Source organism: Saccostrea cucullata, unplaced genomic scaffold (genome assembly GCF_032062105.1).
Source record: "Saccostrea cucullata isolate Sc308-1 unplaced genomic scaffold, CSIRO_AGI_Scuc_v1 ctg498, whole genome shotgun sequence".
Lineage (NCBI taxonomy): Eukaryota > Metazoa > Mollusca > Bivalvia > Ostreida > Ostreidae > Saccostrea > Saccostrea cuccullata.
Window position 1 is genome coordinate 78,978 of NW_026923078.1, and position 19,120 is coordinate 98,097.

The window sequence follows — 19,120 nt, forward strand, 5'->3', positions numbered from 1 at the left end:
CAAAAAATGTAAATACTTGTTGATTTTAAATGTGTTTTGACATTTTTGGTTCTTTTTAGCACATATTTGGGGTAGTACAGTAATGTCTGAAAATAATCTATTTTTAGCATTTCACACTGTTTTTGCACTTGCTCCTGTGTAAAAATAAGCATATAAAGGTGTTGTTTTTAATACCTAAAAGTTAAGAGCAAGTTGCCATGACAGAAATGTCGAAGTTTTGAAAACTTCACACAAAGACTTTTCGGACATAGGTCCCCTCTTAACATTTATTATGTTAAGGTTTATTTGACACAAAAATGTACATACAGTAAGTACATTTCTTGATAAGGTTAATGTACATTTGACGTCAAAGCTATAACGTCTTACAATTGGCAACCAATAATGTGGATTTGAGAAACTTAAAGTTTGACCATGTATGGAATTTTTATTATTCCCCGTTTCAGGTATCGATGGATAGCATCAACGCTGATGTACTTGTGCTTACCTTTTTTTATTTTCCCGGTAATTCCAGGGTTCCTTACCTCTCGCTTGATTTAAATTACTGCGTTTGACATAGAAATTAATGTTTTTTTTATGTCCGAGATATACCTAAGTTACTAAATAGTCGGTATCAGATTTTCCACGTTCGGTTTCCGTTTCGCCTTTTGGCAACAACCTTTAAAAAATATATATCAATATAGCTGTTTTAAAGAAAATAATTTCTCTCGCCGGTGCTGCAACTTCCCGTGTCGCTATAACAACTCTCTCTCTCTCTCTCTCTCTCTCTCTCTCTCTCTCTCTCTCTCTCTCTCTCTCTCTCTCTCTCTCTGATCATAGGCTAGTTTTTGACAAAAAGGATTGCAGCCAATTTGAAATTAAATAGAAAGAAGTTTAAATTAAATATATTTTTTAAATGATTATTATTTAAAACCACGGTTGAACTAATCTTACAGTTTGCATGACTTAAAGAGAGGGAAAAAGAAAGTGTCTGGGGTATTTTTCTTCGTTCATTAATTGACTTATTGTCACTTAACCCCCGGTTACATTTCCAAAAACGACCAACGGCCGACGGGCTTTGAAGCAAAAATGAGATTCTTTGGGTGGCAGTTCGACAGTTGTCTTGGCCGATTTTGACCTATTTTTGTCGGCCGACCAATTTTGTGTCCATCGGTCCAAGTTATAATTTTTCATGCGTCGATGCCAATTTCTTCAACTGCAGTTATCCGTCGACCAACCTTTGATCATCGTCCGACCATCAGCGGTCAGTTTATTGAGTCGGTCGTCCGTCGTTGGACAATAAGGGCGTTGAAAATTTCGGCCGATGGTTAAAATCAAACTGTAGCTCAGAGCTCGATGATAGGGCGACGATTGGCCGACTTCGGAATATTTAACCTATAAAGGATACATAGCACAAAAAAAATTTTGATACATGGATTCATATAATTTTTTTGAACGGAAAAAACATAAATAATTGATCCGTAAGATGTAACAAAATCTTCAGTATTCTTTGCTGCTTAGATATGCACCATTTGTCGTTTTTATGCAATTCCAAACAAATTTTGCACACATTTTCAACATTGGGGCACAATTTTATAAGAGACTGCAACTTTGCCTTGCAAACATTACTCACGTCACCTATATCTGAATATACATCTATTTAAAAATATTGATGATTTCTAAAGAAAAAGATTTTTTTATCCAAGTCATCGGCGTCCCTAGGGTATAATGTTACTGCTCCGTGTCGCCTGATACTGTGTCGACCGATCCTGTTCTTTCAACCGACAAGACCGGAAAAATTAGGTCGCCCGACCATCGGCTTCAATTTGACCTAGGCATAAGAAACACTCCGAATAATTTTTTTATAATGGGCTAACATATTGTCCAAGGAGGTTTTGTCAGTGTAAAGACGAATAATGACTCCCATCGAATTATAACAGGGGGTGAATTTTCAACGACAAAAATCAACCCCTAACCAAACGGTCATTATGTGGTCATATTTGAGTTCTTTAGATAATTGAACCCCGTTGAAAAATGACCCCCTTTAGAGTAATAAAAAATACACATGAAAAGGGAAAATATACTGCATACTATGATAATTGTTATTCCTTTGAAGTAACAGACGAACGGTCGTACAGACAGACGGACGGAAACCTCTATCCTCAATACCCTCCCACTTTCCTGTCAGATCAAAACGTGTAATAGGAGGTGCACAATGACATTTTGTAATAAAGCATCTGTGTCATTAGATTTTATTCAGTGCTATAGGAGGAGTTTTGATAAGAGATGGCTACTCTTTAATATTATAGAAAGAATGGCAATGTCTGTTTTGCCATGGGAAATGTAAATGTTGTGCCCGTTCAAAAAGTAAAAATAAAGATGCACAATGGCTCTAGGTATCAAAGATTCTGTGAAAGTTTCATCAAACTTCACTTAGTGGTATAAGAGGAGTTGTGGATAGGAGATGGTTACAAAAAAAGTAACAGACGGACGTACAGCTAAACAGACGGGTGGATGGACATTCCGATCACAATATACCCTCTCGCTTTTCAAACTATGGGTATTATTATATGTTATTTTGCTGCAATTTTCTGTCACTATGATGAATTTCCACCATCGGAAACCAAGGTTCAGCTGACTCTTTGGGCTTGATAAATCTTTTACTCCTTTGGATTCAGAATCATCGCATTGACAACAAAATAGATACAATTGTATAATTTAATGAGATTAACATATCATCAATTTATTTCCAATTAAGCTTCAGATGAACATTTTGGCGAAGGACCCTCTTCATTTTTTTTATTTTTAACCCCCCCCCAAAAAAAAAAATCAACTTAAATTCAAAAGGGGTACGCAAGTGAAAGCACGAAATCTCTGAATAGCAACCGTTGCGGTTGGGGAACATCACTCATTATTCCTTCGTCATAGAATAGAATCCGAAGCTTCACTTTTCTTTCTAGAAATGTTCTTATCTACAAAATTATTATATTTCTTTGTTTTTAATCTGAATAAATCAATGACCTAGTACGTGTATCGGTTTAGATAACTTAAGCCCCTCTAGGCCTTGATATGAGTAAAAATAGGGCGGGGGATATATTAATTCAGGGAAACAAAAGTCTAGTCCTTACTCTTTGTCATGTATTCTATATTTACTGGCAATATATTATCAAGGGAGCCATCCAACCACTCTCTAACCTCCCTGCAACCTGCCGAATCTTTCAACAATAGTTTTAAATAATTTAACTCTGGTTGTAACGCTGTAATTGATTGGATGAAAAATTTACTTTATATCGTATAAAATGGGTTGCCTACGTCACATTGATTTTAGTCAAAAATATATCAATCCGCCTGACGTTACATTCACATTTTGTACAAACTGAAGTCATTTTGTTAGAACAGTCATCTTTTATTATTACATCGAATGAATGAAAATTGAATTATAAGTAATGAATTTAATAGTTACCCATTTTATACGGCATAACTGTCCTAACTCAGTTGACACCATATAAAATGAGAAACAAATAAATTCATTTCTTACATCAATGTATTTATAATTCTTATAATTATTCCCATTTTAGCAATATTAATTTTAACATATTTTAATCATTATGCTTTTCAAAACTTTATCAGAGATTGTTTGTAATATTTCTTTCTACGTATTTAAATATCATATATTTGTCTGATGCAATAAGCATCCACTTTATTTTTGATAACACAGTTGTTTGTTCACGTCTTGAAACTCTTCCTTGTAATGCGTATTTTAGCACATTTTGGGGATGTCGAATTAAAGAGAAAAACTAGGTTTTTATGGAAAATGATGGTATCTCTTTCGTACATGGAAAATTTGGCAAGATATGTTTTAATTTTCTATTTGACTTTAATACATTTTTATCTTTTTCATGAGAGTCCTCAAAGGTAAGATTTGATGCTTTTGTTCATGTACAGTTTAAAGTATCTAAAGACACGTATTTCAATTTAAACTTCATTGTCTAGTTAAAAAGGCTTTATTGTACAAATGTATTTGACCATAAAAGAAGTTTAAAACATGTATTTGAGCACAAATATAATATATATATTCCTCATTTTAAGGAAAAATACAACTGTTAATGCGGCAGTTATTAAAGGTAAGTAACAAATTAAAATCTGACAATATAATGTAAAATGTCCGATTTTGTATATGATTGTACATGTAACATTTCTGGATATCATACGTTCATGTAAATTAGTTGAATCGGATTGGTCGAGAATTTTTTTTTTTAAAACTATTACCCGCTGAATAATGAAGCCATACCCTCCAGCGTAACAACAGTCAATAGTGCTTGACGATGGGTGATATTCCAAAAAAAAAAGCGATTTCGCAAAATTTATGCGCGCACAGTTCACTGGTATATGTTTTTGTATAAAACTTTCAGTATAATATAATAAATCTTGCATGTGCATGTAGTTGAGTGTAACATTGAAAATTTTCACTACTCGAAAAGCATTGTCAACCTCGGCTGTGTCTCGATTGACAATGGTTGTCAATTTCTTGATGTGAAAATTTTGAATGTTACCCTCAACTACGTGAAAGATTTATACATAATCTTCTGATTTATAAACTGCTTTCAGATTGTTTTAAAGGCAAAAAACACCAAACACTGTAATATTGACGATTCCCATATACTATAATGCCAGGTTATATTAGAAATACAAGTATTCTAGTAACTTTTACAAATATCTTGTAAGATACATTTTAAAGAAGCAATACTTCAATCACACGTTCGAAAAAAAAAACTTGGTAATATTGAGAAACTTTTCGAATGGCTTTTCTTGTAACCAGAAAAAATAATCCTCGCTCGCCAAATATCTGTGCTCGGAAGGTCGCTGCTTCGAACGATTCCCGCGACTGACCTGTTCTAAGCCCAGTGCTCATCACTATGATATGGAAGTTGTGGGTTCTTTATTTGAAACCTTAAATCGGAGGTCCCTTGTCACGTCCAATACAGTATTACCGATAAAGATCCCTTAAATGCTCGATTAGCTGCAGAACTGTAGCTCTCTGCTTGAAAAATTCGGACCGAAAAAACAGAGAGCTACAGATCCAGATCTTTGCAAAAACCTTCGATTTACGCCGTCGATTTTTTGTCACTTTCTTTTGGTATTTTTCTTGTATTTTCTATTTTCCTCAGCTTTAAAAATGGTACATAATAATTCATCATATATTTAACATCAATTCCTATAATTTATTTACCCTTCAACGCTAACAAGTGGTTGTTTCTGGTTAATTACGGACGTTTCGATGGAATTCTTTTGAAACAGACGTTACAGAACTATTCACATGACTGTTTCGGACCGTTAAAAGATAAATATAAAGTATCAAAAATAAGAGTTAGATATATGATTAGTTATAGGATACAACTCTAAAAACCACAGAAAGCTTAAACTACACGAAATAAATAGCTAAAGCAATGACAAAATATCGTAGGCGTAAATCGAAGGTTTTTACAACGCTTGGATCTCTCTGCTTTATCTGTCCGAATTTTCTCAAGCAGAGAACTACAGTTCAGCAATTACTGCTCGATAACATTGGTGCAAAACTAAAGATCAAATTTCAAGCACTCCATCGGCATGTGGTGGAATCTCTTTGCAAGATTGATTTATTTATTTATGTTGCTCTACGTGCCATTCGAGAATTTTTCACTCATGAAGCGATATCACAATATACCAGTGAAGGGCTACAATTTTTATCTTTACTCGGCACTAAGGTCCATTGAGTAGTGAGGTTTCTTAATCGTGCCAACGCCTGCCGTGACACGGGACCTCGGTTTTTAAGGTCGCATCCCAAGGACTCGCAACTTTCACCTCAAGTGGCGAGCGCATGGCGAAGGAACAGTTCCTATCTATTTTTTATCGACTTGGGCTGTTCGCGAATTCACGTCCTCCCGATCACGCAGCGAGCGCTCTACCGACTGAGCCACCGTGAATAGTTCTCTTTGTGTTAGAAAAACTCTTTAATGGAAACTAAAACAGCGAACAATTGCAATCTCTCTATCAATTACTCGTCATGCATGCCATTCTTTTAAGGCTCTCTTAACCATATTATTTTATTATTTTACATTGTGTGTAGTAATTACTATTTTTCAATTATTATTTTTTAGATTGTGGCCCTGGTTATACAGGACTAGATTGTGAACTCCCTTGTCGTTATCCAGGGTTTGGAAAAGGATGCCAGGAAACGTGTAATTGTGTGAAGGAATATTGTGATAAAGAAAACGGATGCCAAGGCATGTCTGTACAACAATACGTAATCCAAAATCATGAAATTTTGAACCTTTTTCAAAATGCTTTCTTTTTCCCACTAAAATCCATCCAAGTACAACTACAAAGCACCTATTTCAATTTTGAACATCCATGGGACCTCAATTTAAATTAAGCAGAGTAATGTAACTGTATTTCAAAAGATAAACAAATAACGCAATATATAGCTAAAAAGGATCATTATATTTTTTTTAAGTTTGGCTTGTAATTTAGAAATGAAACAGTAAAATGTTTATAGTCTCATTTTATCGATATATAGTTTATATACGTCAAACTCTGGCAAAAGGATTAAGGTAGGATTCTTCTCTGGTTTCTGACAAGATAGCATATTCAAAGTATATTTGCTTACATGGTTTATAATTATATTTAGGTGAAAGAGATTTAAAAGACCATATGTTTCCTTCCTTATCACAAGTTTACAAATTTAAATAAAAAAAGGTTATCTGCGTTTGAAAACTACCATGGCCTTTTTTTTTAGGGGAATGGTTGTGTATGAAAATATCTTCTCGGTGTCTCAAAATTGTTATAGAACAATGAATATAGTTATAATTTTTACACAATTAACGACTTGAAAGAATTTTCAAGAGTAAGATATATAAATCGATAATAAGGAACTAATGTTTCAAGATAGATCAAATAAATATGATTTTTCAAACAAATTAGAGCTATGTTAGGTTTTAAAAGCTTTCAACATAAGTATAGATTTGAGCCAAAAATTCGTAAAAAGTTTTTTCTCTCTCTTAGTAAATGATCAAAAGTTTTTGCTTTTGTATTATATTGCATCTTCTTGTTACAACTTTACCATATGTGAAAATAAGAAAAATTTAAATATAGAAAGCATAAAAAGGTAACTATTAAATACTAAAAATTTAAGAAAAGTAGAGAAAATTCGAATAAGTCAATATCCATGATTTAAGTTGAATCATTTTTGTCAATTTGGCAATATCACCTTATATGCACTGTATCGTAGTATCTTTTTATGAAAAAAGAAGAAAAAACATTTAATCTTTTGAAATATTAGTAAGGATCGCAAAATCGGTAACAATATTTTTTTATTCTTAATATTCAGGGAAAAGGCCATGCTTTTGACCTGACCTTACCTCAATTATATAAAACGGTCAACTTTAATCTCACTGATACCATCACTCAGTGACATTGTCTCTCCTTGATTCTGTGAAAATTTCGTAAATTTTTAGATACAAGAAATATGAGAAGAATCCTATCTTACAGTTAGATTTTAGTTATGATTTTGAGACTTTTGAGGGGAAAATGAGAATGGAAAGATGTTTTGGAAAGTCAAGAAAACGTTTTTAAGGCTGATATCAACACAATTATTTGTGGTCTTATTAATACTGTTGGTCATTGACGACAAACTTCACTTGAATTTTGCAACAAAGGGATCTTAAAATATAAAAAAAACGTATTAAAAATATTGAATAAATGTTTAATTTACTTTGTTGTATTTTTATCTATTAATCACTATTTTGTAGATGGTTCTCAAACTCTTTACCCGACAGCAATTACAGGCACCAGTAAGCTATATTTCAAAACAAGGAACATTTCTTAAAATATAAAACACATAAGACCTTAAGATATAAAACACGTATCAAAAATATTGAAGAAATGGTTAATTTACATGTTTTGTGAACTTTGTTCTAATTTTATTTATTGATTACTGTTTTGTAGATGGTTCTCAAACTCTTTCTCCGACATCAATATCAGGCACCAGTAAGCTGTATTTCAAAACAAGGAATATTCATTTATAAACAGTCATTCACTTTTTAAAAAAAATTGTTTCTATAAATTTCAAGTAATACTTTTTTAAACCCGATTTTAAGATATGCTTTAAAGTATTAAAAGCTTTACGATAACAAGCAATGACAAAGTTGAAAATATTACCACTTCATTTTAATCAAAAGATTATACATGTACTTAAATATTTAGAACTTGTAAACAAAATATGTCTGACATCATAACAAATGTCACTTTTTCCTCTAATAAGAAGGTCCTGGTAGAACACTAATAGTTTATGCCTGTTTTTTTTTTCAAGTATGTCAAACTGGGTTCTTTGGAATCAAATGTGAAAATAAATGTCGATACCCAAGTTATGGCCACAATTGTCAACAACATTGTATGTGTAGAGAGGACCTGTGCAATCATGTCTCTGGATGTCTAACAAATGGTAAGTACATATAATTTCACATTAGAAACACTTAAATGTTACTATCTTATGTGTACTTAAACATGAGTATTAGCAGAACATCCTCCTCCGATGCTGGTTCACGCAGCTGGTTCTTCGACTAAGCACAAGCTATCAAAATGTTACAATGAAAATCACATGAATCATATAAACAAAAACTTTGATATGCTACATGAAACGATAATGTAAATCACACAAAACTGACCTATCATAATCAACCTTTTTGTCTGAAATTCGATGTGTTTATATTTTTAAGATTTTAAATAAAATTGGAAGAATGTGGATTAGGTTATAAAATGAATTGATTCTTAAAAGTTTCATATGCTATTGCTAATGACCTGAATGATTCATGTTTATATTGCCATATCAGTAAACTTTTCTTTCACAACGTTACGTCGTTTGCTTAGTAATGTAAATGTTGGAGATAACAGTGATCGATCTTGTATAAAAATCTGTAAACAAAACAGAATTCTGTAATAATTTATACGTATATGGCTGTCCAGTAAAGCATTAGAGATGAGGTTTCAGTCAAATGATAAATATGAAGGTATACGTGTAATTACATGTACGTATATCCAAGATAATGATACTAAAGGAATGCTTTAACGTGATTTATAAAAAAAAATGCATTCAAGATTTGTTCTACTTAAGGATATGAAAAGTGGGGGTTAATTGAATTCACATAAAACGTAGATGATACCGTGTATTACCTAATAAATATACAGTTACCTCATCCAAGACGCTTCAAAATTTTAAAACAGTTACATGTCACATAATATGAGTAAAACCCAGTTTGTTGAAAACATGCAAAACATGTAGATAAAGAAAATAGATAGATCTCATTTCATACCTAAACAAATCCTTCATGTGAAGAGGTCTTAAAAACCGATCCCTGGAAATTCCGTATGTGCAATAAGGTCAATTGGACCAGAAAGTATCCCCCAATGACCGACACATCCGCCGTTAGCACTATCTTTTGATCATCTAAATGGAACTTTTCGAAACTAATTTTGTATGAAACTTTTACATAATTAATTAAAAGATATGTCAGTGTCATTTACAAACAGAAAAACTATAAAGGGGCATGTCCTTTTGACAATAGTATATGTTATCATACCTCTTTGAATTTATTCTATATAAAAATAAGACGAATAAACATGCTATCTTTTTCAAACAGTCCCTACCGTGAAATACTTTTTGTGTTATCTGCCCTTGGTAATATAGTCATCAGACTATTCACCGGGGGTATTCTGTTTCCCTCGCTTTTCATCTCTGAAAACTTCTGATATACGGATTTTGACGAATATATTATGAAGTAACAAAAGTAAAGTCAGCATCGGTATAATAAAACACCTATTTACAGACTATTCGGACAATAGCAAGTTTATCGTCCCCCTCGACAGCAAACTATTTCCCTCGGCTGCGCCTCGGGAAATAGTTTGCTGTCTTAGGGGACGATAAACTTTTGTCCTCATAGCGAGTAAATAGATAATATTTAACTTTAAGTATTACATGTACATATAAAGACAAGTATGTATATATCGATATCTCATAATTTATCGATAAAAAGAACATTCTTCATGATGTATATTTTTAAATGCACAATTAACCTTTATTTATGAATAACTTCTCCCACCTCGACCAAATATACCAAAACTTAAATTTATATTCATAAGTGGTCCCCCGGGCATAAATAATACTTTCAGTCGAAATAATATCAAAATGACTCAAAGTTCTTCATATTTTTAGAGCCATTTGAAACAACACAGAAACACACTTCGTAATCGTTGACAACTTTATCACCTCTAAAAAGTCATTTTGATATAAAGCTGAATAATAATGGATTATTGAACTTATATTGGTAAATATTTGCACGAGTTGGCTGTTTAAATGCACGAGCTTGCGAGTGAATTTGAACAGCCAGTGAGTGCCAATATTGGCCAAACCCCAGATTAATGATTTTTAGTATCGGTATTCATTATTCATTATTATCTGTCTATAAGCGTTGAATATCGCATCATTCCGATGACCCTACCGAGTGATTTGATTTGCTTATTTATGCTTTAATGGGTCTAATACGTACTTGATTTAAAGAAATAATTTTATTTCTTTTTTAGATAAACACATCTTACCTAGATGCCACTTCCTTTCTTTAATTTACTTCAAATTTTTGTTTTTGTTTTTGAGAATTTCACCAGACGACTTTTTTTTGTTTACACCGGGTGTTCGATATTATTCGGAATGTTTCGGGCATACTCATATACGTAATACAAACTCAGCGTTCAATTAAACGTTAAGATATTGAATGCTAAAATTCTCAAGATTTTTAGTAGTATTTTATTAGAGACTATATAATATCTATATGATAAAACTGATTATGTGACGTCTACTTTGTTTGAAGGATTAATAAAGAAAAATACTGTTTTAACTTAACGTTTTACTAATGCACACGCTTATCCTTATGGAGGTAAAACTACTACAGCACCTTATATCAGAAAAAGTTTGGCTTTTTTTTCTTTTCTTTTTTTTTTTTTTTTTTTTTTTTTTTTTTTGTTTTTTTTTTTTTTTTTTTTTTTTTTTTTTTTGATTTTTTTTTTTTTGAGTTTGCACAGTTTTAAAATAAATAGACTTAATGACTTTTATCTGGTTTGTAACAATACTTGCTATGTACGAAGAAAAGAAACATTGATATACACTATGTATAATTTTGTGTTTATTGATACGATATCACTAATGAACGACTCCTTTTCTTTTTTTTATTCTTAATTTACTATAATCGAGATTTCTTTACCCAGTGTTTAACTAAAAAATACATAAAAAACTTCCAATTTTATTTGTTTTAGCATTGGAGATCAGATATGACGAATCTTTAACAGCGTCTTGTACTATAATGATTTTCACATTATTCCTTACTAAATTCTCTATATATTTTAAAGCAAAGAATAGATCTGAATGGAAAATAACTCTCGCGTTTGCCTTTCAGCCTTTCACCAAAGTCTAGGAAGTAATAAAATCTTCTTTAATAATTTCTAATCCAAAATTGTACATACAAACACCATAAATTACATATATAATCCAATTAATACTTATTTATTATGTTAAGGTTTATTGGACACAAAATTGTAAAGACAGTAAGTACTTCTCTTCAAAAATGTCGCAAAAAGGTGACACTCACTTCGTTTTTTCTAGTGCAAAACTATCTAACCACGGCGTAAATGTAAGAATAAGATCAATTTCCATTCTAGTTGCAAAAAAATGACTAGGGACCATGACTTGAGATATATATATATGACATATAAAACACACTTGAATGCAAGTACATTACGTACATGTACACATTTATTTATAATAGATACAGAATCATAGATTCAAAGAACGCTTTACATTTCTATAAAAAAATCTGTGAAATTGAACCTGAAGTATAATGGGAATACATTTACTTATTCGAGGTGCTGCCCTATCCATCTCATAATGGTTCACATAGACCAACGAGTTTCTTGCAACTCAGTACAACTCAGTGACGACGTCTCTCTTTCTCTGTTTCAAAAAGCATTTTCACCGATTTCTTGTATTCAAAGTCGCAGTGGAAATGTTTGAATCTGTATCACTTATCTTACATGTACATGGAGTTTCAAACTGTGTTCCCCTCTGTGTACGTAATACCTAACAGAAATGTAAATATTCAAACAAAAGTTTCCCTTTGCATTATCGCCTAATTTCCACGGAATTTGTGTAGAAAACTACAAATATATTCCTCATAAACAGGAAAAAATAAAATCTACTAGTATTTCCAATGATTTCAATATAATTATTTTTTTTGATATATTTTTATTGTTTTATCATAAAAAAAAAATTAAGGCTTTACTTGTGATACATGTGTTGCCTTCATAAGAATCTTTATTACATTTTTACGCGTGAAATACTGTAATTTATTCATTGAAGAAAAAGGATATTCTGTCACAGCGTTAAAGGATTTCAAAATGATATCCTGTCACAGTGTGACGAATATCACAAGTGCAGGAAAACTCTCGATTTCCCTTCCCATAACGAAGATTGCTGTTAAAAAATCTTCCTTGACTTAATATAAGATAGATGGAAATAAATAAACGATTCTGACAGCGAATAAAACTGTCAAAATTACCAAAAATATGTTGCAAAAATATGTTTCAAAAATCATGTTTAAAGTGTTTTCACCTCTCTTAACTACGACGTCTCAACAGCCCATCTATGACGTAACGAGCCTATGACTGTATTACAAAAAGACAGAGGCAAAGGAAAATTTTTTAAAAATGTAATAAACAGAAAATTGAATGTTTTGTAGTTGAATATGGAATTTATTTCACTCGTGAGACAGGATTTTTTTTTATATTTTCACTCGTGCTTCGCACTCGTGAAAATATCAAAAAATCCCATCCCACTCGTGAAATAAATTCCATATTCAACCACAAAACATTGAATATCCTCTATGTATTTTTTTATGTGTAAAATGGTAACGATAATATTTAGATTAATTGTTCCTAAGTACATGTAGAAATGACACAGATTCGACAAAGATTTCTAAAACAATGCGAGCAATCGGAGCCCTGAGCTAATGACTAACTCTTCTTTACAAATATGTCATTTAAAAAAAAATAAATCTGTTTCAAGTATCAAAAGAATCAGTTTGTTTTACATTGCGTTCATTAACAATTTCATTGTACATGTAAAACGTCAAATGACGTCACAGTGCATTTTGAGTGTTTTACTCGTAACAGATATTCAACAGCAAATATATCTGTAACTGATGAATGTACCTTTTAACGTCCATCATAAAAAATGTAGGGAAATACCTAGCTATCGGATTATAGAATTTATTTTAATTTTATTTTAAGTTTCTATTAAGATTAAGCCAACAGAAAATACAATGTAGCACAAAATCAGTCATTTATGCGTAATTTTATCAACTTCCTGGTAGGATATGCAATATTCAATTCAAGTTGACGATAATTTCTTAACATCACATAGAAAAATTTTATGTAGCAAAAATGTTCAACTTCTTCTCTAGTTTAAGAAAATATCAATTGTTTTATTGTATTTTAATTATATATGTATGTACAAAACGCCAACAGTTTTAAATTTGTGATGGTGAAAGTACGTCCAAATGCGTCTCCGGGGATTAAAGATTAATGATTTAAGTCATTGAGATATTTACAATTAGAACTTTTTTCAGTTTAAATTGTACCTCACATGTTAAACACCTTCAATAAAATTGATTATGTTAATCTATAATTAATATATATATGAGATCTGCATATTATTTTTTCAATATTTAAGATGTACATGAAATTAAGTGCACTGTTGCTGCCAACTGGTATTTGAAGATGTTTATCTTTTTTTTATTTTTAGCTTCCAGTACAGTAGAGATTGTAAGCTGTGATGGCAAAACGAGATTAGGATCTGTGATCTACTTTAATTACCAGAAAATGGAAATGGACTGCAACTGTTTGATTAAACCTCAATTTTCGGGGACATTACAATTTGCATTGGATGCTATTAAATTCAACTGCCATATGAAAGTCGATATTTTCGACCACAAAAGGGCCAATCATTTGGTAAATCTCCATTGTGGAAATGGTAGAACATCAGTAACTTTCAATGTTACTGACGACGATATATTTCAGCTGATATCCAAACCTGTCAACTTGACAACTGGACCTTTTCTTCAACCTATCTACGTTTTTGAAGGTTTTTAAATTTTAAATGTCGATAATTGTTTAAAAGAACCGTAGTGAAATTTCTTTGTTTTCCGCATTCATTTCAAAATCTTTCAAATTTAAAGTAATCTTTTCATTTATTCTTTCAGAGGCCACCTTTAACGGAACTATTTCTGTGTCTTGTGGAATTCAAAAATCGTCCACAAGCATAGCAGTTTTGGAGGATGCCCCTATCAAATCTTCAACTACTATCAATTCAACAAATCATAGATGCATTTATTCCCGTACGTACATGTATATGCGGCAAAAGCAGTAACTAATACTTCCAAGAATTCATTTTTCATAATAATTAAGTAAACATTGACTGAAAAAAAATTCTCTCAACATATGTCACGCAGCTATTTAGCATTTCATCAGAATTCTTTAGGTTTCAAGTCGGTTTAAATTCCTTAATGTAGCCTTTGAACATAAATATTTCAGACAAATTGCACATAAATGTTATCTATCTTAATTCATATTCACGTATATGTTTGACACCAAAGCCCGACGGTTACGCTAAAGTCCGATAGTTTGCGCCAAACTTCGATGGTTTGACACGATGGTGCGAAAAATAATCAACGTTAATGCTGTCATGTTATTACGGCGGCAATATGCGATGCCGCGCCATGGAAAGGTCGTACTGTCCTTAATAGATAAAAACAAGAAATATTAAATGCAATACTATCCTCATCCCTTGAATAGCTGCCAGTCTAACCATAATCAGGCGAAGACATGTCTTACAAGTATCAATCGAGTGGTGTGCGAGGACCTCCTCTAATTTTTCTGATGGGTACACGATATAAACAAACTCAGTAAAATTGTATGGAAGGACAAATACTAATTAATGTCTTTTGAATGAAGGACAATGGCATCAAAGACTGACGTCGGACTATTGAGACGTTATAAACGTTGATTGTCCTTCGCCCCATCGTACCTCGGCGAATAAGAGATTCGAACCTTAGCGTAACGCTTCTCGTTGTGAACGAACCATCGGATATTGGCGTAAACCACCGGACTAAGGCGAATCGTCGGTGTTTGCTCAGGTCATATATTGCACTTTGGCAACTCCATTGCACTTTCGTCTTACGTGCTTTAATAGTTTTCTTTTGTAAAATTTTTATGACCGATTCTTTAAGAACTTCAGTACATCATAGCGTCAAAAGCATACTTTCAAGACGCAAATTAACATATCAGTTGGAAAATCATTTAAATTATCAATTATATAAAACTGTAATTAAATAATGCAACCTATAATTTCTTAATTTTATTGAATTGAATTAATTAGGTGAAAAAAGTTAATTTTAAGTAGTAGCAACGCTTCATTTTACTAAAATGCGCAAATTATTTAACAATGGAATGCCCAGTCGGCCCCTTAAATAAGTATTTTGAGAATAAATTGCGGATATTAGTCTCTCGGTTTGATATTTTGCAATCTATTTCAGGTAAAGATTTTACTTCGAGTCTATATTTAGTGATTCCATTGGCAGTTCTGGCTACGGTATCTGTTTTGTCAATAGTGCTGAATATAACTCTCATTTACAGACTACAAAAAAGGTAGGAAAATTAACCTTAACTAAAATTAATTTCAACCCAGACACATGATTTCCTCCTGTAAGTTGAAAATTGAAGTCGATATGTTATTAATCAAATTTAAAATTTAGACGATGTATGAATTAGGAGTATATAAATTATTGAAGGCAATTTAAAAAAAAAAGACATTTTAACTTTTATGATATTGTGACAAAACAAATCATTTCTCATGCATATATTTTCATGAATTTTAGTAAAAGTGACCTCAAGAGAACTACACAGATGTATTCAAACCTGAATACAAGCAGTCAGTCACAAGGGCATCACGGATACGATTCATTGCAAAATCAAAATTATCTAACTCTGTTTTGACGCAATTTTACTACCCTTTTCCTCTTTATTCCGTTTTCGTAAAATAAGTATGAAAATGAATTATTTATATATTAAGTACATATTTGACCATTTATTTCTTGTTTTATTTTTGAAAATCTTATACAAAAGAAAAAGAAAAAAGTTTATTAATGTTATTTTTTCTGTCATTGAAATAGTTTTTCACAATTTAACAATAAACATTCTGACATCAAAGTTGCAGCTCATATTACCTGAAATGGTCTCTTTTGTAATATTCAAGAACATTGTTCATTGAACTGTTTATCTTATTTCATTATATCTGCTTTTCAATAGAGACTATTTGAACTTTCGACAGCATTGTTGAAATATTAGAATCGCTTTTATTGCGTAAATGACGAATGATCTAGCCTCTTATGATTACAAAGTGAAATTGAAGACTAGTTCGATTATGGATTTAGTCTAACAGATTTTGATTCACCAGAAGTAAATTCAAACAAATTCACTGATACTGTCTCCATTGCTTGTGATAATTTCACTGAAAAAGCTGAGAACTGGACATTAACTTGCCTTTGCCCGAGAGGGAATGTATGTTTCAATGAAAAATAAAACATTTTCACAATTTATGAATTCAAATGGATTATCAGCTGCATCCTTATCCTGAAGATAAGGACATTGACATTTTCTTGCAATATCTTTGGAAGGAAAAACCCTTCTCTGAAGATGGAATTTATGAGAGAATCCATCAAATATTTGGGGGGGGGGGAATGAAAAAAACTAGGCTTAATAATGAATTAAGGGAAATCAGACAGGAGGATTTCAAAAAATCGGAGCAGGTACTTTCTCTTTGGGCTTTTCCATAATAGAGCTGAAAACTCAGATGAATGTAAATAAAGAAAAAACATGACAAGGAAACGTTGCAATTGTGCACTTTATTCAGGACCAAACAGAAACAGGGGGCTGAAAAACACAAATCCAGTACCGGTTTCTCAAATAGAGGAGGTAAATTCAAAGGACATAAAATGAGAAAATTTTTGCCTTATTAAGTGACTAAACTGTTCATTCACATTGTATTAAAATTTAAGTTTATCACTCATGCGCGACTGAACTGATGATAGTGTCCTAAAGTGACTCCATTTTCCTATTGTTATAATGTGAGTGTATCACTCTTAACACAAACAAACTAATCCCTATGGGAATAACGATACTTACTGATTACCACATATTACATTGTAATAAAGAAAAATACCGTTTTAAATCCATATAGAGGTAAAGCTACTTCAGCACCTTATATCAGAAAAGGTCCGGGTTTTTTTACTTTAATTTGCACATTTGTAAAATAAATATAGACTTAACGGATGATCATTAATTTCTTTTTATTTAATTTATGTGTTGATTATCTTTATATATATATATATATATATATATATATATATATATATATATATATATATATATATATATATATATATATATATATATATATATATATCGTTTAAAAAATTGAAGAAAATTTTTATTTTGTAGACCTTGATTGCATAAACAGAGCGTTTCGCATGAGTAGAATGACTGTCCTTTTTAAAATAACTATAGGAATGATTAGTGTTGCTTGTATGTTTTTCAGTCTTTATCTTATTTGTGACAACACATGTGTATGTGCGAAGAAAAGATACATTGATATACATCATGTATAATTTTGTGCTTACTGATACGATATCACTAATAAACGATTCCTTTTCTGTTTTCATTCTTAATTTACTAATGAATATGAAATTTTTACCCAGTGTTTTAATAAAAAAAATACATAAAAAAAATCTTTCAATTTTGTTATTTGTTTTAGTATTGAAGAAATGACGAATCTTTAACAGCGTCTTGTACTATAATGATTTTCACATTATTCATTTCTAAAATCTGTACAAGTTTTTAAAAATGCATATTGGTTATTATTTCTCGGCTTTTAAAAATACCATTTTCAAAATGAATATATATTTTATTATCTAGTCAAATTATCAAATTTTACATCAAAATGTGAACTAATTGCAACAGTTTCAAAACTTAGTTTTAATCAATCTATGATATGATCTGAATATATAACAAAAAGTTTAGAAAAATTTAAACATGGGAAAAGTGAAAAATTGAGGTGATTATTGGAACGTATTGTGTTCACTCTGATTAATAATTGTTAAACGAACAATGTAAAGTAGAAACTTCTATACTGGTTTAAAAAACGTGTAAGTAGGGAAATAAACTTAACTGAATAAACTGAATGGGAAAAATATTTCATTTTGGTTACAACAAGTGTATATGTGTTGGTTGCCATGGAAACAGTATAAATTGAGAATATCACCTACTTTTGAACAATGAACCTTTACAAACTCGAATACAGTCACTACGTTAGTTTACACGCATACTCAAAATGCATTCTTTTGCCATAAATGCTCCAAAGAAATTATTTAGAAGATTTATGTAAATAGGTAGCAACCATGAATACATTATAAATGAATTTTACATGAAAAGTTTTGGTATTCAGCAATGCTAAGTATAGCACGAATATACTCAATCACCAAAAGTTAAGAAACAATAAAAATGTTTTAATTAATATGAAAGGTAATATCCGAAAATAATTAGGAGCAGATTTAGAGGGGTCAGGGGACATCGCCCTTTAAGAATTTTTTATGAAAAAGTAGCAGAAAATGCCCCCCCCCCCCAAAAAAAAAAAAAATAAAAAAAAAAAAATAAATCACTCCTGTAACTGAAAGATTTTCCCCGTATATGAAGAAAATTGTGGGAAGATCTCATAGAACTCCATTCCTCCCCAAAATAGATTTATATGTTTTTATTCTGGATTAGGTAGGTTGTTATTTTTTTTTTGTCAAAAAATATTCTGAAATCTGATTTTTTTTACGCACAGCAAAGCTGTTCCCCATAGGTTACATTGTAGTTGTGTTATCCACCCTTCAGAAAATTTTCTTTCAACATGTGACACCCAGTTTTGAGTCCCTGCAATATGATTGGTTGGTAACTTATATAAAATGCT

General features: G+C 31.4%; 1 protein-coding gene across 1 annotated transcript in view; it reads left to right on the top strand.

Annotated features, from left to right (window-relative positions):
* The first annotated feature begins 3,785 nt into the window (after positions 1-3,785).
* The window catches only part of LOC134263115 (cell death abnormality protein 1-like), a 76,292-nt gene continuing 60,957 nt past the window's right edge, over positions 3,786-19,120 (top strand). The window contains exon 1 of the mRNA XM_062745425.1: positions 3,786-3,891. Coding sequence (XP_062601409.1) covers positions 3,791-3,891 — 101 coding nt within the window. The 5' untranslated portion in view covers positions 3,786-3,790. The remainder of the gene's footprint in view (positions 3,892-19,120) is intronic.